General features: G+C 37.7%; 3 protein-coding genes across 3 annotated transcripts; all 3 read left to right on the top strand.

The window, feature by feature from the left end:
* Positions 1-1,630: 1,630 nt before the first annotated feature.
* LOC141690938 (uncharacterized) lies at positions 1,631-10,468 on the top strand. Its single transcript, XM_074495692.1, has 5 exons — positions 1,631-1,856; positions 8,400-8,782; positions 8,865-8,921; positions 9,831-9,989; positions 10,316-10,468. Exons 1-5 carry the CDS (start codon positions 1,631-1,633, stop codon positions 10,466-10,468), a joined length of 978 nt encoding a protein of 325 aa, XP_074351793.1.
* A 2,184-nt stretch (positions 10,469-12,652) lies between these two features.
* LOC141690937 (uncharacterized) lies at positions 12,653-13,381 on the top strand. The gene has a single exon (XM_074495691.1). The coding sequence runs from the start codon at positions 12,653-12,655 to the stop codon at positions 13,379-13,381; it is 729 nt and encodes a 242-aa protein (XP_074351792.1).
* Positions 13,382-14,599: 1,218 nt separating this feature from the next.
* Positions 14,600-15,322, top strand: LOC141690936 (uncharacterized). The gene has a single exon (XM_074495690.1). It carries the CDS (start codon positions 14,600-14,602, stop codon positions 15,320-15,322), a length of 723 nt encoding a protein of 240 aa, XP_074351791.1.
* The last annotated feature ends 6,965 nt before the right edge of the window (positions 15,323-22,287 follow it).

Raw genomic sequence — 22,287 nt, 5'->3', positions numbered from 1 at the left:
CTTAAAACTTTCTTGGTCCGATAGATAATCTTCAAAGCATGTAACCGTAACCGGATCATCCTCTCCTCCGGGGATACAATGGGGATAAAAGGGCGAGGACTAGGGACGACTTTGCGGCGGATGCACCTTTGACAAGTCTTCGAAGGTCTGTACCACACCCTAATGAGTGCGGGTAGATGGGCTAGTCTGAATGATTCTTCTCGGGATAGCATTCTGGATGGATAAAAGGTTTTCTTGCGGGGTTTATTCTTCTTGGTGTCTCTGTCACTTATGCTGAGGTTTTTGAGGGCCATGGTGGGAGGGCTGAGAGATTCGGTTATGGTGAGATTATCAAAAGCTGTTGTAGGAGGTGTTAGAAAATCCATCGAGATTATTGAATGAATTTTTTGATGCTATTATTGTCTTATCACCCCTTATATAGGGTTCTAACATGTTTCCAATCCTAGAAGCTTTTGATTTGGTATGAGGACAGAGGACTCAAGGAATGCAAAAATTCTTCTTAATTTTAAATAATAATTTTTTTCTTATTGACTAAATAAAATTTAATTTAATCGACATTACCTAAATTAATATTACAAGCACATATACTTCTAAATCAATTAAGAAACCAGTACACTACACTTGACAATGTGGCTTGTAAAAGATGTAAAATTGCAAGATCTTCAACCAAGGTTGGTTAAACCATTAAATAGCTACACTAAATTGTAGTAAGAACAAACGTTTTCTTTTTATGAATCATAAGTTCCTCAATCTTATGGTGCTGCAGACTGCAGAAGAGAGTTGTGGCTACGACCAGAATCGTAGACTAATTTTAGGAAAATGTAGGACAATGTTGCTGAAAAGCCTCAATCTTTGCATTGTTACGCATTTTCTGATCATTCTGCTTCTTTTATTTCTTCTTGTGTTCACTGCAGGCCAATGCCTTGAAATTTTGAATTTAAATTTGATTGGTTATATATAATATCAACATAATTTTGGCATTCAAATAATTTATCAATTTATTCGACCCTGAAGCTGAGGGATTATTGACTGACGGTGATGTTCCCCGTGAGGTTTTTGTTGATTGACTTTCACCTCGCATATAAACTTATGTACTCGGAGGAAATTTAACATGATTTGAATTATGTCTGCGGATGGTTCAGAATCCTAACATTAATGCATTTGTGTTCTTCATTAAATTTTAAAAGAAAAGGCAATGTTAGTATTAGTTTTACCAAGAAATTCCAAATATTCTAAGAAACCAAACCGTCTTCAACCATGAAATTAATTTTGACAGAAACTATGAAAATTTAAAGCTGAAATCATAATGTGAGACTGTCTCTTCATTTTCCTTCAACATAAATATATATACAAGCACTGGATTCATCAGCTAAATTTATCATTCTGATGTAAGAGGTTGCATCAATAACTATACATAAAGCAAGGTAACCAAATTTTTTTATCTTCATCTGATCTTGTTAATTATTTATATAGATATTTATATTGCTTGGTAAGTGAGTTGTATGTCAATTAATCTTCTTCATGCATATTCTTATTATCTATTGAAAGTAATTATTACTGTTACTGTTAGTGAAAATGCACTGTACTGTTCTCTACTAACAATTTGATTTTGGCTATGTTATTAGTTGCCATGGATAAAGAAGGAGTCAAGATTCCCTTGAGACTACATGTACACAAAGAGACAAATCAAGTTATATTTGCCGAAGCAAACAGTGATTTTGTTGATACTTTGTTCAGCTTCCTAACGCTACCCATGGGGACAATTGTTAGGATTCTGAAAAATAAAAGTGATTTACAGCCTAGGGAATTCGGATGCTTCGGAAATCTGTACGAAAGTTTTGAAAAACTTGATACGAGTCTGTTGGATATATTTGAGATGTCATGTCTAATATGTTTCATGTTTAGTTTTCAGATCTTAACTAACAGGGAATATTAGTTATTACTGGAATCAGTACTTACTGGAAGTCAGGACTTAAGGATATCAGGAATTAGATTATCAGAAGATAATATCAGAAGATGGATATCAGAATTTAAGTACTGAAGGACTAACGGTTAAGGAAGGAATCTGATTTACAGGAAAGAAGATCGAAACTAATACGGAATAAGATATGCATGGAAAGAGTTCGATGACTGGAAGAATTATATAAGATATCTGGTTGATATATTTTAAGAGACAGAATTATATTCCATATTAACTAGAAGTTATCTTGTAACTGTGTGTCTATATAAACACAGACATAAGTTTACTCTATAAGAGTTACGATCATAGAGAAGATCATATATTGTAACCTAACAGCTCTCGTGATATTTGTTCATCACTGAGAGAGAAGAGTTCCATTGTAATAGAGTTTGTTATATTGAATACATCTGTTTTCTGTTACTTGTGCTTTAAATCGATTTGATTGTATTCTACACTATATTCAACCCCCTTCTACAGTGTTGTGTGACCTAACAAGTGGTATCAGAGCTCATCTGTTAACACGCATACAGTAAAGATCCAAAACAATCATGTCTGAAGAAGCAGAAAATCCAACCAAGCCCGCCAAAACTGAAGAAACTCCAAAGACTCAGACCCATAGTCGATATGAGACTATCAGGGTTCCCGTGTTGAGACCGTCTGAATATCCCATATGGAAAGTGAAGATGGCTATGTTTCTGGAAGCTACAGATCCAGAATACCTTGACAGAATTAATGAAGGACCGTACAAGCCAACCAAGCTCTCTGTTATAGTTGCAGATCAGACAGCAAAGACCATACCAAAGGAGAAAAGTGAATACACAGCTGAAGATATCTCATCTATTGTCAAGGATGCAAAGGTAAGGCATTTGCTGCATAGTGCCATTGATAATGTCATGTCAAATAGGGTAATTTAATGCAAGACTGCAAAGGAGATATGGGATGCTTTGGAGACAAGGTGTCAGGGAACTGATGTAATCAAGAAAAACAGGAGGACTATACTCACTCAAGAGTATGAGCACTTTGACTCAAAAAGTGATGAGTCATTAACTGACTTATATGACAGGTTTATCAAACTCTTGAATGATCTGTCACTGGTGGACAAGGAATATAACATTGAAGATTCAAATCTGAAATTCCTTTTAGCTGTTCCCAAAAGTTGGGATTTGAAAGCTACTATTATAAAAGATAACGATGCTCTTGATGAAACTACTCTTGATGAAATTTATGGAATGCTCAAGACTTATGAACTTGAGATGGATCAAAGAAGCAAGAGACATGGGAAAAAGTCAAGAACAGTTGATCTTAATGCTGAGGAGGAATCCCCCAAAGTGGTTATCCCAAAGAAAGGAAAAGGAAAGGCTCTCATCATAAAGTCTGATTCAGAATCATCAAGTTCTGATAATGATGATTCAGAAACTGAAAGTCTACCTGAAGTAGATGCTGATGAAGAGATGATGAAGTTTTGTTCTCTTATGGTGAAGGGTATCACAAAGATAGCTTACAGGAAATTCAGAAGAGGAAAGAAGTTTTCCAGGGAAGGTAGAAGTTCAGATAAGAAGGGCTTCAGAAAATCTGAAGGCAAAGGAGGAAAGTCTGACAGAGGAGATTACTCAAATGTCAAATGCTACAACTGTGGTGAGAAATGCCACATATCTCCTGAATGTAAGAAAGGAAAGAGTGACAAAGGCAAGGCTCTTGTTACAAAGAAGAAAAGATGGACAAACACCTCAGATTCTGAAGATGAGAAGAACTATGCCTTGATGGCAAAAGCTGATAGCAGTTCTGATGCTGCTGAGTTAAAGGTACCTCAAACAACTTATGCCTTTCATACTGATGATATTACTGAGTTGAGATTATATCTTAAAACCATATTTATTAGCTATAGAGATCAAATTTTAACATGTGAAAGATTAACTTCTGAAAATCTTGCTTTCAAAAAAAGGAATGATTATTTAGAAAAGGAGGTAGTTATGTTCCATCAAACTCAGAAGGATAGAGATGATGCTTTTTATGTTAGAGATGAAGTGCTAAAAATAAATAAATCTCTAAAACCTGAGTTAGAAAAGGAGAGAGAGATTATCAATACTTGGACTAACTCTGGCATAGCAATTTAGGATATACTAAGTAGTGGAAACTGGAAAGAGGGCTTAGGTTATGGAGATGAGAAAAGTGAAAAAGGAACTGAACAAGTTAAGCCAATTATTGTTAAATAGACTACTAAGCCAAAGGTAAATCCTGTTAAATTTGTAGCTAAAACTGTAAAGTCTGATTCTAAAAAGATGAAAGATATTGAGACAGAAGTGATAGCAAAGTCAACTTCTGACAAATTAGAACATGATAAACCAGCTGAAGTTAACATAGGCTTAATGACAAAGAAGCAGCTTAAACATAGGTTGAAATAGGTTCGTTTCAACCTGTTCCTGAACTATGAAACCTTCAATATCGAGTTGAGTTATAATGATCGGCAACAGGAGTGGCATGTCACTGCCATTCCTGAAGAGATCTAGAACTCAGTTCCACAAGAGGTTCACACGGACCTCTTATTCTTTTCGATGGACTATCACCTCCATCTTGATCGTTTGGAAGAGGAAAGGAGAGAAGCTCTCCGTCAGCAAGAACGGATCATCCGTCTTGCAGTGCTCTTCATCGGCAACAGAAGGAGCTAGTCGATAGGTCTTCTTAGACTAGGACTAAGGCTGTTGATGTTAAGAATCTTAGAATATGACTATCTTGTAATTTTTGCATGTAATTGATAAATTTGATGAAATGTACTCATCTGATATATTAATGAAATTTCCTTTAATTGCAAGATTTGTTCTTTGTTTCTCAAATTATATGACTGTGCATGTTTTACTTGCAACTTGTTAATCTTTACTTCATCGATTTTTAATTTTATCCTGTGATGAATGTTTTGATTCAATAATGGTTACTAATAAATTTTGATGATTTGAGGAAACAATTGAAGCACAAGTTCATGCATCTCAACCTGTGATAGTTGAAGCTGAGAATTTTACTTACCAGAAAGAAACAGCAGCTCAAAGTTCTGATACTTTGAAAAGGAAAGCCATAAGTTCTGATGCTGCTGAAGCAACTCCTTCATTGGCAAGGAGATTGAAGAAAATGAAGGCTATGAGGTATTTGGCTAAGACTCCATCAGAAGATACTGAAGAAGCTGAAGAAGGGGATCAGGAATCACTGATCTCACAAGAACCAATTATCATTGAAGCCCTTCCATCTCAAGCCAAAGTCACTGCTAATGACACATTTATTACCCCTCCTGTCTCTCCTATTAAAGCTACAGATGATGCTAAAGAACAAACTGATATTTCTGAAATAGATATTCATAATTTAAATATACCTGATGTTCTTTATCTGGAAGCTACATCTACATTAAAAACACCAGCCCTGGAGATAAATTCTGCTGATCAGAATTTAGATGATGTAATTCCTGAATCTCTGATTGCTTCGCACACTGTTGAGCTATCAGAACAGCATGAGTCTTCCTCAAGTTCTGATGACAGTATTTCTGCTGAGCATCCAGTACCTACTCTGGGCAAGGAAGAATTGGAGAAGAAATTTGTAGAAAAGGAAGCACCTATTCCTTGGGAGGATACTCATAGAGGTGTTGAGTGGACCAAAAAGTGAAATGAATCAGATTTTATTCCATGTTCTAAAATTCTGACAGAGCATATTGCAAAAGCTGATGAGTTGCTCACAAATGCTGATTTCAAGACACAACTCAAGATCACAGCTCTGTCTACAAAACATCTTCATGGTCTACATACTGCTACTCATGAAAAGGTTGTTACACTCAGAGAAAAAGCTGATAAGCTATATCTACAGATCAAGCTTGACAAGAACAGGTATATCAGACCTATTTCTGAAAAAGTTGCAGGCATTGAGAAAACTCAAGAGAAGCAGCAGGCCCAAATTGCTGAGGTTCTGGTTAATCAAGCTTCTCAGAAAGCTCAATTAAATGAAATCCAATCTTCAGTTGAACTTCTTCTTTCTCTCTTACTTCCTGATGATGCCAAAAAGGGGGAAAAGGTAGTTAAGTCCAAATGCTCACTTCCTCAAGAACTGAAGAAAAAGGATGATAAAGGTGATGACCAGGGAAACTCTGAAAAGAGCAGAGGTCAAAGAAAAGTTCAGGGAAAATCTTCTATTCATAAAAGGTCAAGTTCTGATGTAGTGAATGCTCAAAGACTGAAGTCAAGTGGTGATAAGCAAAGTCTGATCTCAAGTTCTGATATTCTGATTCAGTCAGGATCTGAAGACTCTCAGAAGTTCTTGCAAACTCTGAAGTTAAAACGGAAGCAGCCTACTCTTTATTATAAAGATCCTAAAATCCAGACACTTGATGAGGAGATAGCAAGAAGATTATTTCTGAAACACAATCCAGGAATGGATTTAGAAACTCTCAAGGAGGAAGAAGCTAGATTTGCTGCTGAGAAAACAAATCCTAAGTCTAAAGCTTCTGATGCAAAGAAACCTCCAAGGTCAAAGGAAAAGGGCATTGTGATTAAGGAAAAGTCAAATTTTGAAACTTCAAAGTTCAGAACTAGATCACAGACTGAGAGTAATCCCAAAGACAAAGGGAAAGGAAAAATTGATGAACCAACCAAGTCACTGGACTTGAAAACTTCTCAAGATCTGATGAAACCAGTGTGTAAAATGGTTCAAGTAACTGATGATAATCTTGTTAAAGATAAAACTGTTCAAATTCTAAAAAGAAAAAAGATAAGTGAAGATTCTAAAACAACCTCTGACACTGCTCAAGTTGTTATTCTGAATAAAGGACAGGAAGGTACAGAAAAAACAACAAATTCTGATCAAGCTATCAAGACATCAACTTCTGACAATGCTCAAGTTGATTTGAATGAATTGACAATTGCTGATAAGAAGAAGCTGTTATGGAAGAAAGCTACTCCAGTTGAACCAAAATCCAATCTCATGATTAATCAACTTGCTACATTTTGGTTGAAAGCCAAGCAACCTAGAGATAGAGCTGGATTAGGTTCTGACAAAGAGAAGATTCAAACAGGAGTAGAGGTTACTCTAGAATATCCTTTCATATTGACAGACAAACCGTATGAACAAATCAAATAAAGGCACCTTGACAAGGTGTTGTCTGCTCAAGTTGTGATAGATGCTCATGATAAGGAGAATCTGAAAGAGAAATTAATTTTATTTCTCAATGATGAAAGGACTTATAGATTAGCTGATTCTGATGTATTAAAGAAGTCTATCAGAGAACTTCAACATATTCATTATCTTCTGGAAATAAAATCTGATATTACAAGAAGATGGTCAGAATATATTTTGAAGGCTATAAGAGATCTATTCAAAATCTCTAGTACAAAGACTTCTAATTACAGTCCAATGATTACTGAAGGTGATGGAAGAGAAATTCCTATGCTGAAGAATTCTGCTAAGGTGCAAGTTATTCTGAAAGGAAAATGCTTATGTTATAATGAAAACTCTTCACATCCTAAGGTTATCAGACTTGGTGATGGACTTGAAAAAACATCCATTCAAGCTCTCAGAACAGCCATTTATCAAATTGGTGACAGTAAAGAAGAAGAACTGATGCAGGTCAAAGCACAGTTAGCTGAAGTTCTGAAGAAAGCAGAAGATAATCTGATAAAAGATTTTGTTAAGAATCATTATGGATTGAGATTGATTCAGTGATGTTGGTAAAGCTGGATGTTTTGTAAGTTATAATTTATAGTCTTATTAAACTCTTATTGCATTTGAACTTAAACATTTTTGATATCATCAAATCTATTAACTTGTATATTCTTGCATAATTACAAGTTGGGGGAGATTGTTGGATATATTTGAGATGTCATGTCTAATTATTTCATGTTTAGTTTTCAGATCTTAACTAACAGGGAATATCAGTTCTTACTGGAATCAAGACTTACTGGAAGTCAGGACTTAAGGATATCAGGACTTAGATTATCAGAAGATTATATCAGAAGATGGATATCAGAACTTAAGTACTGGAGGACTAACAGTTAAGGAAAGAAGTTGATTTACAGGAAAGAAGATCGAAACTAATACGGAATAAGATATGCATGGAAAGAGTTCGAGGACTAGAAGAATTATATAAGATATCTGGTTGATATATTTTAGGAGACATAATTATATTCCATATCAACTAGAAGTTATTTTGTAACTATGTGTCTATATAAACACAGACATAGGTTTACTCTATAAGAGTTACGATCATCGAGAAGATCATATATTGTAACCTAGCAGCTCTCGTGATATTTGTTCATCACTGAGAGAGAACAGTTCCATTGTAACAGAGTTAGTTATATCGAATACATTTGTTTTATGTTACTTGTGCTTTAAATTGATTTGATTGTATTCTACACTGCATTCAACCCCCTTCTACAGTGTTGTGTGACCTAACAGAGTCATATGTGGTCAGAAGGATGCAAAACAATGCTCCTCAATCCAAGAAATGCAGCAGAAGGCCGGTGTCGACAACTAAAGTTAAACATCGATGACTCTGGTCCCACTCGGTATTTTATTTGTCAAAATTGGGCATGCACTAAACCTGAGTTATCAATTAACATTCCTGCAAAGGTATGCAGCTGTGGAGAGACCCTGAGTAAACCTACCAATATCAAGACAAATGAGAGTATAGGGACGGGGAAAGTTTTTATCACTGAGACCGCATGTTTTACTGTTACTGATGATCTTCATGTGATTCCCAATGTGCCTACTACAGTTTTTAAACTGTTAGAGAAGTTTGGTATCAGTGACTTAACTGAAATTGATGAAATTACTTTAAATATTGGATATAAAGAGGTAAAGTAACTATATCTCTTTTCCAAATCCGTTTATCCTAATGATTAGGTTTTAATTTATAATTTGTATGTATTGATATCAGATGTTAACTCTGCTCAAGTGCTCACTGCAATCTAACTCTCCACTGACTGATGTTTTTGTAAGTAAGAGATCCAACTTGGGGTGCTTAGTGAAGCCAAGCATAACGAATTCTGAGATACTTAATTCATTTGATAATGAAATTGGCAAAGTTTAGAGATGGCAGTTTTACCCGACCCAACGGACACCCGACCCGTTCCGACCCGTTCCAACCCGATTGGGTCTACCCGAAACCGATTTTTTGGATCTGGATTTATTTTTAGACCCGAAAAAGTTTGGATCTGGATCTGGATCTTAGGTGTTCCAAACCGAGACTCGACCCGAAACCCGATTCAGACCCGACCCAAACCCGAGACCCGATAAAAACACGATATAATATAGATATGTATATATATATAAATAAAGTATGTGTATATATACATATTATATATATAACATATTATATAGATATATATATATATATGTTATATTGTATATTATATATATAACATACAATATATATGTATATATATATATTGAAATATTTTGAATTATTAAATATGTATATTAACATTTTACTTAATTTTATATATGCGATACATAATTTACATTAATGTTATCGATAATGTATTTTTCTTAAATATTGCTCATTAAATAATCAAAATGAGTGATTGTAAACAATTTAATTAGGAATGTTTCACACGTTTATTATGCTAAATAAAATATGTAAAGCCCTTTTACATTCCTAAATTTTAAAAAAATCAATATTTATGTTTTTGATAGGAAGATAATTTTTTATTTTTATTTAATTTTTAATCTTTGAAGTATCTGAATTAGATCTGAACCCGAACTGAAACCCGAAAAAACCCGACGTGAATTAGATCTGTTCAGCTTGCTCGCCATTCCTTTAGGAGGCGTGGCATGCATCTTGAGTGGCAATATATCCTATGGAAGTGTAGGAAATCTGTATAAAAGTATATTGACATTAAAGGTTGATAGACATTTTAAATCTCAAAAGTTTAAATCAATGTTGGTGAATCCTCAAGTGGCTCAACTACATCTTTCCGAGAACCACAAATTTTCTTTTTCTGAAACACAAGACGAGTACTATCGTTTTGCTAAAACAGTAAAACAAACAGTTGGCCGGCAGGTAACTGAAGTCAAAATGTTGTATCTGGTAAAGTACAATTATGGTCCCAGTGCAACATGTGTACGATTTTTGCTAAACGACCCGAAATTTAAAGGCCAATATACAACGCCTTCAATGTTCATAGTGACTGATGATATGGATGTTTCACCACTGTCATCGTTCTCAGTAGTTTAATATCTTCGAAAACAAGGTATACCGCTATCTGACATTAAAGAACAAGATATCAGCATTGGCTTGGATGAGGTACTCCGCTATCACAACATATATGTTTGCCCGACATTATTTGCACTGTGAGGATTGTTGGTCACATTTTTGTTATGTTGCAGGCTCTGAAAATACTGAAGGCGTCTTTTGGATCTGTTATATATGAAATTTCGCAACATGACATGAAGGCTTCACGGGAAGACAAGACGGGACATCTAAACGGGAACCTGAGGAAGCTGTCGAGAACGACATCGTTAAAAGCAGCAGATGACTGAAGACAAGACATGGTCCAGTTAGTTCCGAATTACTAGGAGTGAGAATAGGTAAGCTTACCCTTATCAGGAGCAACCACAATTTGAACGAGGGGAGAAAAGGGAAACAAGGAAAAAGAAAGATAAGAAGGGCTCGTGGGCATCATTTGAACCAACAGAGAATCACACAAAAAACACACTCAAATCAATGGGAGTTCATGAGACAAATTATATTCGATAATTTTAAACAAAACTTTTGTATCAACAAACATTATTCTTGTGAGATTTTTCTTTGGTTGGGTACACATTCCTACCCGCGGTTTTTTCCCTCTTACGGGTTTTTCGCGTCACCAATTCCCTCTCTTATTTACTTTATGCATCTGAGTAGTATTAAGTCATATCACAAGGATAATCGAACTTAGCATTTAACCCAATTAATTCAGTAAAAATAATTGGCGCCGTCTGTGGGAAACTTGCTAAGAGTTTAGTTAACACACTACAATGAAAGGCGATAAGGAACAAATCACGAACCAAGAAGGAGAAGCAGCGAACATCAAAGAGATGGTTGCGACATTGAAACAGCTACAACAAAAATTGGAGAAAGTATGTTCTGAGAATGAGGCCTTGAAGAAGGAATTGATAACGGCCAAGTCTAAAACCAAAACCACGACAAAGAAAACTATTTTGGGTGTGGTCAGACGCCTGGACATGGATGAAGCGGAAGACCACAACCGGAATGAAGGACCAACGAATGGAGCAGATAATGTTATTGACGTAGAAGATACAGAAGATGTACCAAATAATGAAGAAGATATGGAAAGAAGATACGACGAGCAACGGTATGATGATCGTGATGATCGGCAAGGAGAAACTGACAGGAGAAGATCACGTCACAAAAGCACAAAGTCTAAGAGTTCGGTCACAGAAGAATTTGGAAGGGAACTACAAGACATGAGGGATCTGATCGAAAGGATACCGGGCATCCCAAAACCATTGGAAAGAGCAGCCCCAACAAGCTACGCTGACTCCCCCTTTCATGACAACATCGCCTTGGTAGAAATACCAAAACGTTTCACAGTACCCCAAATGAAGCCGTATGATGGAACTAGCGATCCCCTAGAACATATTGCACAGTATAAACAACGAATGTTTACGGTACGAATCACACAGGATCTGAAAGAAGCATGCATGTGTAAAGGTTTTGGCTCAAATCTATCCGGCCCGGCTTTGCAATGGTTCGTGAGCCTCCCACAAGGAAGCATCAAGACATTCGCTGATCTGATAGACGCATTCAATCTGTAATTCGCGAGCAGTAGGGTATTCGAAAAAACCACCAGTGATTTATACCAGATCATTCAAAGAAGTAGAGAACCCTTACGTGACTACCTGATGAGATTCAACAGAGAGAAGGTAACCATCACCAATTGTGACATCCCAACGGCTATCGAAGCATTCAGACGAGGACTAGAACGAGAATCCCCACTCTACGAAGAATTGACAAAGTACCCATGTTGAACAATGGACGATGTGCAAGCCAAAGCCATGGCACAGGTAAGATTAGAGGAAGACAAAATGCAGGAGGACGAGAAGTATTACAAGCCGTCAAGAAAAATTACGACACCAAGGTCCCAAGAATACAAGCCCTACACTAGACCTAACAGAGATGAATTATTTGTTAATTCAACACGAAAGTCTAGTGAATGGAAGTGAGAGGAGCGCGACGACTGGAGGAAGGACCCCAACTTGCCACCAACATATGACAGTTACGGATTCACGATAACACCTTCAGCCATGATAAATGAATTCACTAAGTTGGGAGGTATCGTAAAGTGGCCAATAAAGAGCAATAAACCTAAGGCAAATCCATATTCTAAATTATGGTGCGACTATCACGGAGATTACAGATACAAGGCTTATGACTATATGGCCCTACGGAAAGAACTACAGTTTCTATCCAAGAAAGGATATCTCACAAAATTCATGACGTCAAAGAAAACATCTTATATTGGGAAGGACGTGTCACCTAGAAGAAACAACGTGGCACCATTAAGACAGCCACCACCTTCACAACATCACAAGGTGATCAACTTCATCTCTGGAGGGTCAGAAATATGCGGGGCAACGTATTCACAGGCTAAGAGGGCATCTAAAGAAACAGACATTCGAGTCACATAAGTGGGGGTTAACAACGACAATCTGCCATCCTTAATGTTTGATGAGTCAGACAAGAAGGACATACGAGAACCACAACAAGACGGGCTAGTCATCTCCCTACCTGTAGGAAATTGCTTGATAAAGAGAATATTGGTGGATAATGGAAGTGCTGCCAACATCATGATGCTTAGCACGCTTACACAAATGGGGTTAGTAGAAAGTGACATGATCAAGAAATCGACGACATTGGTGGGGTTTAGCGGGGAGACAAAACGCACGTTGGGGGAAATCACGTTGCCAACATACGCCCAAGGGGTCAATCTCCTAGAAAAGTTTTACATAATCAACGTGGATTCGAGTTATAACATAATTATGGGAAGACCATGGATACATAACCTAAAGGTGGTGCCATCAACATATCATCAAGTATTAAAATTCCCAACACCATGGGGAGCTCAAGAAATAAGGGGTGACCAAAGTATGGCACGGGATTGTTACATGACATGTCTGAAGCCGACCGTCCAACATCATGGGAATGAAACACCTGTGGCTATAGTAACAGGACCAGAACGATTAGCCAAAATAGACCTAAAGACCGGAGACAAGAAACTATTGATGGGTGAAGACCTCTCTCCAACGATCGAAGCCAATCTAGTAAATTTCCTAGCCACAAAATTGGACGCCTTCGCTTGGGAAGATGATGACATAATGGGGATTGATCCAAATGTCATTACACAGAAGTTAAACGTGGACCCTAGTTACATACCCGTTCAACAAAAGTGAAGGAAGTTTACGGTTGAAAGAAATAAGATAATAAATGACGAGGTGAAAAGACTCATCAAGGCCGGCATGATTAAAGAAATTGATTACCCTGAATGGCTAGAAAATGTCGTCATAGTATAGAAAAAGAATGGGAAATGGAGGGTTTGTGTCGATTACACTGACTTGAACAAGGCTTGCCCTAAAGATCCCTATCCATTACCTCACATCGACACCATGGTGGATTCAACGGTTGGTCACGAGTTACTCACATTCCTGGATGCGTCAAGTGGCTTCAATCAAATCCAAATGGAGCCGTCCGACTGTGAGAAAACTGCGTTTGTAACAGACAGGGGGATATACTGCTATTTGGCCATGCCGTTTGGATTGAGAAACGTCGGGGCTACATTTCAAAGGCTCGTCAACAGAATGTTCAAAGATCAAATAGGATAGACAATGGAGGTGTATATTGACGACATGGTTGTCAAGTCTATTAATACAGAAGATCATGTCCGAGATCTCCAAGAATTGTTTGACATACTACGAACGTACAACATGAAGCTGAACCCGTCTAAGTGTAACTTTGCTGTGTCATCGGGGAAGTTCCTTGAAGCTAGCCCAAAACAAATCAAAGCAATCTTCAAATTAAAAAACCCATCTAACGTCAAAGATGTACAGAAGTTAACAGGATGAGTTGCAACCTTGAACAGGTTCATTTCACGGTCGTCGGACAGGTGCAAGCTCTTTTATGACGTGTTGAGAAAGAACAAAAGGTTCATATGGTCTGAAGAACATGAGATTGCCTTGAATGACTTGAAAAAATACTTGACTACACCACTACTTTTGTCTAAACCCACTCGAGAAGAAGACTTATACGTCTATCTGTCTATAACTGATCATGCAGTAAGTGGCATTCTGGTCAAAGAAAGTGAAGGTGTCTAGTCGCCTGTGTATTACATCAGCAAAAGCCCAGTAGATGCGAAAACAAGGTACACATCTCTTGAAAAGTTAGTACTTGCATTGGCTATGACCTCCATTAAGTTGAGGCATTATTTTGAGTCACATAAGATACACGTCATGACAAACTTCCCTTTGAGGAATGTTTTAAGCAAACCTGATTTGACGGGAAGAATGGCGAAGTGGGCAATACGACTAAGTACTTATGACATCACTTATGACACGAGGACTGCCATAAAGTCATAGGCTTTGGCTGATTTTGTGGCTGATTTCAGTCCAAGCCAAATGACGGATGCTGAACAAGAACTTCAGCAAGTTCTTTCACGAGTAGACACGAAGCCTTGGACGCTGTATACAGATGGTGCATCTAATATCAATGGAACAGGATTGGGGCTTGTCCTCAAATTGCCACAGGGGGATATAATAGCCCAATCGGTATGCTGTGACTTCAAAGCCACAAACAACGAGGCCGAGTACGAATCATTAATCATGGGACTTATAGTCGCCGCAGAAATGAAGATCAAAAACATTAACGTTAAGTGTGACTCATTACTTATTATCAATCATATCAAAGGCTCCTATGAAGCCAAAGATTCTAAAATGGTGGCCTACCTTGACATTGCGAAGAGACTAACCAACTGTTTCGACAACTTCAGCATAGAGCAACTTCCAAGGGAGAATAATGTGCAAGTAGACGCGTTGGCTGGATTAGGAGCTGTATTCCAACACATGGACCTCAACAATGTCCCAATAATCCACATCATAAATCCCGCTATGGAAAGACTAGCCCTTGGGGCAGAAATAATGATTCTTGATCAGTATGATAGTGACACCAAAGAAGACGCAGACAACTGGATAAAAGAATTCAAAGATTACTTACAATTTAGAGCAGTGCCAGCTAACAACAATGAAGCTAGGGTTCTCAAGATGAAAGCGTCAAGATTCACAATTATAGATGGAGATTTATTTAAAAAGTCTTCCACGGGACTGTTACAAAGATGTCTGTGAAAGCATGAAGCAGACTTAGTGCTAAGGGATGCACACGAAGGCGAATGTGGAAATCATACTAATGGAAGAAACTTGTCTCTGAAAATCTTACGCTTAGGATACTATTGGATGACACTAAGATATGATGCTATAGACTATGCAAAAAGGTGTGACGCCTGTCAACGACACGCACCCGTCATACATCAACCATCCGAACAACTTCACGTGTCCATTCCGTCATGGCCTTTCATGAAATGGGGAATGGACATCGTGGGAAAAATGCCACCAGCACCAGGATAAAAAGTATTTATGTTAGCTATGATGGACTATTTCTCAAAATGGATTGAGGCGGAGGCATTCAAGCAAGTGACGTCAAAGGAAGTGATTTCATTCATTAAGAGAAACATTCTCTACAAGTTTGGCGTACCATCTGAAATTATTTGTGATAATGGATCACAATTTATCAGTGACAAGACAGAAGCATTTTGCAAATGTTGGAACATTGGTTTGATTAAATCAACACCAAGATACCCCCAAGCTAATGGACAAGCTGAATCAAGCAACAAGATTATAATCAACAACCTAAAAAGACGACTGACGACGTGCAAAGGAAAATGGGCTGAGGAATTGCCCTAGGTATTATGGTCAGATTGAACAACACCAAAGACGCCTACTGGACAGACACCTTACAGCCTAGTCTATGGCACTAAAGTTGTGTTACCAACAGAGGTCATGGTACTGACGGCAAGGTATGGACTCCTGACAAATGACGTGAACAACGCAGAATTATCACACGACAAAGACATAGTAGATGAGCTGAGAGAGATGGCAAAGATCAGGGTAGCCAGTTATCAACAAAGAATAGCCAACGTCTACAACAAACATGTTCACATAAGGATTTTCCGTGTTGGCGACATGGTGCTGAGGAAGACATTTCAGAACACAATGGACGCAACGGCAGGAAAGTTTGCTGACACTTAGGAAGGGCCTTACCTCATAGATGTTGTGGTAGGGCGTGGAGCATACTGACTGTCTGCTGTGGATGGAACGCAAGTACCAAGAGCCTGGAACGCTTTACACTTAAAACTTTATCATGTGTAAAGTTTTCTAACTCATCTTTTTAGAACTTTGATTTAATCAGTATTGATCAATAAGTCGATTAGGACATAGTTAGTTTCTGTTAGTCGTCCGTGTTTGGCTTGACATTATGTGCTACTCGTTATCATGTGTTTTTGGTAAATCATTTATGCAAGATCAATTCATGATGCAATTCATTGAGAATTACTTTACTATACAATATCGTTATGTCTTCAAATTGCGATAAAATGTGTAATATTATACTTTTAGGACGTATTTATGTTTACAAAATTTCATGAATATCATTCTACAATTATGTAGAATAAAGACTTTCAAATGGCTGATCACCCGGTTACAATTTTGCTAATTTGCAAGTGCCATACGCACTTGACGAATTCAGTTGACAGTAAAAGCGCTATGACGTTTGTTACGAAAATTACAATACCTACGTATCCACTTAAAATTCCACAAACTTATGAAAAATGACATGGTGAGTTTCAAGAGGGAATAAGGCCTTTTAACCACCCTACGAGTGCATGCACCAACGTATGCTGACGAAATGACGTAAACTATACATTTTTACAATATAACATGACGACATACGCTAACTTTTGTAACTACGTGAAAGACCACGAACAATGACAAACTAACACAACAAGTTAGGATGGATGTCTCACCTAAAAGATTATGCGTCTGAATTCCACAAGATAAACATGTACAAAAGATATACGCATGCAATCTTTATAATAACATTCAGTCAACATCGGATGACCTAATCATATGAGAAGATCGGAAACTAGACGAAATAAAAGCCCAAAATGTTAATGTTTCAAAACACGCAAATGCCACAACTAGCGTTCAACATAGCAAAATAAAAATTCCCCGTCTACAAGACGAAACAGGAATCCAACATAGCAACTTAAGAAACCAAAGTACGGAGCAAAAATTCATAAAATAAAATAAGAACAAATTACTCTTCGTCAGGACTGACGTCCTTGGGGGACTTCATTTCAGCGTCTTCATTTGGAGTCTCATACTCGTCCAGAGGAAATGCATTGTTGGGAAAATCTTTATTGTAATTCTTGACAGTCTCCAACACGTCCCAAGTCTTCCACTCCCCCTTATGAAATTCAACATTATGTCAACCTTGGTCCTCATAATTTGCTGGTTCACGACCATCTCAGCATCAGAACGCATGTCATGTTCAAGGGACTAGACCTTAGTCTCGAATTCATCAAACTCTTTTTGCACACCGTTCAAATTAGTCAACCTCTCCCTTGCCAACCCTTCAGCAGTTTCTAGCTTCTTACGACACCCCTTGTGTTCCGCCTCGAGCTCCTTGGCTGACTGCATCTTGTAATTATAAATCTCGCGAGCAACAAGAATGCTCTGAAGAGCCTACGATACATTCAACAAAGAAATTCAGATACAGAGAAGAAGTACTTAGAGGCAACAAGAAGATGTGACAAGGATAGCTTATATGAAAAGAGTACCCAGCAGTGTTATCCAATATGTCTTCCAATCCTTTTGCAGAGAGACCATCATACGATTGGGGGAGCAACATGTCACCTAACAGGTGAGCAAAAGAGGCAGGATCGGAGCTAATAGCATAATGTTGGGTCAACAAGGGTGTGGGAATATCTGAGCTAATTGTCATTGCAGAAGGGTTGACCCTGACCTTTTTAGCTATAGGGCTAACAGGAGGGGTTAGCAAAGGGCTAGACAATAAAGGGGCTTTAGAAGAACCAGTCTCAGTAGACTTCTCTTCACGACATCTCTTGTTAAACAAATCTTTTCCAGATATTGACAAAGGTTTGATAATGGGGGGCTTAAACTCTACAATCAGAAAGCAAGGCTCAATCCAATCTAAACACTAAATCCAAATCCAAAAAGCTAGAAACAAATATGACATAAAAGATAAGACACGACGCATACCTTTGGCGCACCTGCATCCTGAACTCATCTCAACATTGTGGTCACTCTTGGGGCTTTTTAGGGTTTCAGAAGACAAACTTTGAATTGAATGCGCTGGCTTAATGGCAGAGGACACAACCAACTTTCCTCTAGTCCTCTGAGCAACGGACTTAGATCCAACCTTCCTGGAAGCACCCGCCGCCTCGCTTTTCACCTGAGTCTTCTTCATGTTGGCAATAAAATCATCCACATTCACTCTACTAGCATTATGAATGGGGCGACCCAGACAATTGGGCCAGAGTCTCTTAGAAACTGGCAAAGCCCGAATTTTGTCCACAATAGCCTTTGTCGCCTCATCACTTTCATCAAACTTGAAGTCACAATCTACATGCAAATGATAAAAATGAACAAGTCGTGGTGCATACAATTACAAACATGAGCTTTGAACGAAGCACAGGAATGACAAATACTACGGCAATAATGGAATTACTAGACTATAAGTACAGATAAATGGAGAATCAACATCAACATAAAGAATAAAAAAAAGACAAGTACAGGAGAATTACCTGTGTTATTCCAACGTTCAAGCAGATAATCAGAATCACTTCTTCTCAGAAAATACATAATCCTTTTTCCAATTTCGGTCATTGATCGTCTCGTTCAATATCAAAGGGTCCTCAGTGTCCTTGTTGGTGAAACCAACCCCACAGTTGTGAAATTTCTTAAGACTATAAGAATGTTTCACCACTTCAACGCTAATGTTCAACTTGTGCTTATCTTCAATGGCATCGAGATAGGCCAACGTCCTCCATACAAAGGGCATCAGCTGTCCGGGAGACACATTGGGTGCCTTCAACACACCAGCAACGAACTTTGAGAAGGGAAAAGTCAAATTAACATTAAAGGGATAGAAATAAAAACAGACCCAGCCCTTTCTGTAAGAATCGGCCCGTACGGATGAATCTGGGATTATGAGATTGACGTCGGAGTGAAAGAGCAATTTCAATTCTTCAAATCGCTCAGACTTGATAAGACTTGGTTGACTGTCACGAGAATACAAAAAGTTAGTCATGACCCATTCAGGGCTCTCAGACGATGGGCGAGGAGATTCATGGTGACTCTCTAAACTACGCGCACTATTTTTGGCCATGGGAGTTAGAAGGGTTTTGAGTTGGGTTTTTTCTACGAGATTTGGGGAAAAAGATGAATAGACGAAGAAGGGCCAAGCGTGTATATAGAGACGCGTAAATTAAAGAGATAAACATCGGTAAGAATTTTATGGAGAAATGAAAGGACAGTGCATGCAAATCAATAGAAGTCTACAAGAAGATTTAGGAGATGAATGACTACACAACTACTTTAAAAGTTGGAAAGTAAAACACGGCATCAAGTGGATGGATTTTTTCAATTAAATAAATTAACAAAATTGACAAAATCCGGGGCTATTGTTATATATGAAATTTCGCAACATGACAGGAAGGCTTCACGGGAAGACAATACTGGACATCACAGGAAGGCTTCACGGGAAGACAAGATTGGACATCAGGACGGGAACCTGAGGAAGCTGTCGAGAACGACATCGTTAAAAGCAGCAGATGACTGAAGACAAGACATGGTCCAGTTAGTTCTGAATTACTAGGAGTGAGAATATGTAAGTTTACCATTATCAGGAGTAACCACAATTTGAACGAGGGGGAGAAAAGGGAGGAGTAGTTGGAGAGAAACAAGGAAGAAGAAAGATAAGAAGGGATCGTGGGCATCATTTGAACCAACCGAGAATCACACAGCACAAATCAATGGGAGTTCATGAGACCAATTATATTCGATAATTTTAAACAAAACTCTTGTATCAACAAACATTATTCTAGTGAGATTTTTCTTTGGTTGGGTACACATTCCCACCCGCGGTTTTTTCCCTCTTACGGGTTTTCCGCGTCACCAATTCCCTCTCTTATTTACTTTATGCATCTGAGTAGTATTAAGTCATATCACAAGGATAATCGAACTTAGCATTTAACCCAATTAATTCAGTAAAAACAGGATCTACTACAATTTTTACAAATGCATGTCTTGCCGTCATGCAAAATCATATAAAGCAACAGCAGCCTTGAGTTAACTATGCAAGCGCAGAATAAATTACAAAGTTGTTTTATCTGCTAGAGTGCTACTGCTTTATGAAACAATTGGAAAATTCATGATAAATGTTTGAGAAGAAGTTACAGTCTAAGCTTCTATCATGAAGTAATGAATAAGAAATGTAAAAAAATATGTATTCATCTGAAAATACAGGCTGTGAAGTTTGTTTATATACAACATGAAGTAAGAAAGAGAAAGCTAACTAACTCTAACTAACTATGACAACTAAGCAATTACAGCTGGAAAATCAAAAATAAATATATTTCAATATCCCCCCCTCAAGATAGACTTCATGGTGGATCAAATTGAAGGCCTAGCTTGGCACTTAAGAATTTATGATGAGCTGCATCCAGTGGCTTGGTGAGAAAGCCGGCCAACTGCATAAAAGTGTTGATGTGAGTGATATTGATAAATTGAGACGCCACATATTCCCTGATGAAATGACAATCAATCTTAAGATGCTTTGTGCGCTCTTGAAAAATCTGGTTCTCTGCAATGTGTTATGCTGAAGTGTTATCACAGTAAAGATTTATAGGTTTAGGAACTTGAATTTTCAAATCTTGTAAAAGCCCTTCAAGCCAAATGATTTCAGAAGTGGCATAGCTCATACTTCTGTACTCAGCTTCTGTACTGCTTTTAGAAACAGTTTTATGTTTCTTTGTTTTCCAAGAAATAAGGGATGATCCTAAGAAAATTGCATATCGTGACAGAGATTTTGCTGAAAAAGAACAAGTGCCCCAATCTGCATCTGAATATGCAGTCAAATGCAAGGGAGAATTTGCCTTGTAAAAAAGTCCAGTATTCAAAGTTCCTTTCAAATATTTCAGAACATGAAGAGCAGCATCATAATGAGGTTGTGCTGGATCTTGAAGAAATTGAGAAAGTTGTTGCACGGCATATGATATGTCAGGTCTTGTAAGATTGAGATAAAGCAATTTACCAATGATCCTTCTATAGATTTCTGGATCAGGTAATTTTGGCACATCTTTGGTGCTCAAATTCAAACCTTTGGACAAAGGAAAAGATGATGCTGTACAATCTGTCAAATATGTTTCTGCCAACAAGTCTAAAATGTACTTTCTTTGATTGAGCTGAATACCTTCTTCAGTTCTTAAAACTTCTATGCCAAGGAAATATTTTAGATCACCAAGATCTTTTATAGTAAACTTCTGATGAAGCAAAGCTTTGATATCATTTATCTCCTTAATATCATTTCCTGTTACCAGTAAATCATCAACATATACCACAATTGCGGTAAAAGAATTGGCATTCTGCTTAATAAACAAAGAATAATCTTGAGAAGATTGCACATAATTCTGACTAATAAGATAAGCAGACAATTCTTTATTCCATTCTCTGAAAGCCTGTCTTAAACCATATATGGATCTCCTTAATTTGTAAACAAGACCAGGTCCAACCTTAGAATAACCAGGTGGTGGCATCATGTATATTTCTTCAGTAAGATATCCATGCAAAAATGCATTATTGATATCTAGTTGTTTCAAATGCCATCCATAAGCAGCAGCCAATGCTATCAAAGTTCTGACAGTAGTAAATTTTGCTACAGGACTAAAAGTGTGCTTAAAGTCTTTACCCTTGATCTGCTTATCACCCCTTGCTACCAACCTAGCCTTGCATCTTTCCACACTACCATCAGGATTAAATTTTGTTTTAAAAACCCATTTACAACCTATCACATGCTTATCAGGTGGTAGTGTAGTCAACTCCCAAGTATTATTTGCTTCTAAAGCCTTTAATTCTGCTTCCATAGCAGCAATCCAAACTGGATCATCCTTAGCCATGTTATAACAGGATGGTTCTATTGGAGAACTAAGCACATTATTCAAACTGACATAATA

The sequence above is a fragment of the Apium graveolens genome, chromosome 10 (genome assembly GCF_009905375.1).
Source record: "Apium graveolens cultivar Ventura chromosome 10, ASM990537v1, whole genome shotgun sequence".
Taxonomy (NCBI): Eukaryota; Viridiplantae; Streptophyta; class Magnoliopsida; order Apiales; family Apiaceae; genus Apium; species Apium graveolens.
This window is presented reverse-complemented; position numbering and strand designations above follow the sequence as displayed.

Excerpts from the sequence above, each read along its gene's own strand:
- LOC141690938 (XM_074495692.1), top strand. The coding sequence starts at position 1,631 with ATGGATAAAGAAGGAGTCAAGATTCCCTTGAGACTACATGTACACAAA. Across the intron at positions 8,783-8,864 it reads TAAATATTGGATATAAAGAG|ATGTTAACTCTGCTCAAGTG; the intron begins GTAAAGTAACTA and ends TATTGATATCAG. Across the intron at positions 9,990-10,315 it reads AACAAACAGTTGGCCGGCAG|GCTCTGAAAATACTGAAGGC; the intron begins GTAACTGAAGTC and ends GTTATGTTGCAG.
- LOC141690937 (XM_074495691.1), top strand. The coding sequence starts at position 12,653 with ATGTTTGATGAGTCAGACAAGAAGGACATACGAGAACCACAACAAGAC.
- LOC141690936 (XM_074495690.1), top strand. The coding sequence starts at position 14,600 with ATGACGGATGCTGAACAAGAACTTCAGCAAGTTCTTTCACGAGTAGAC.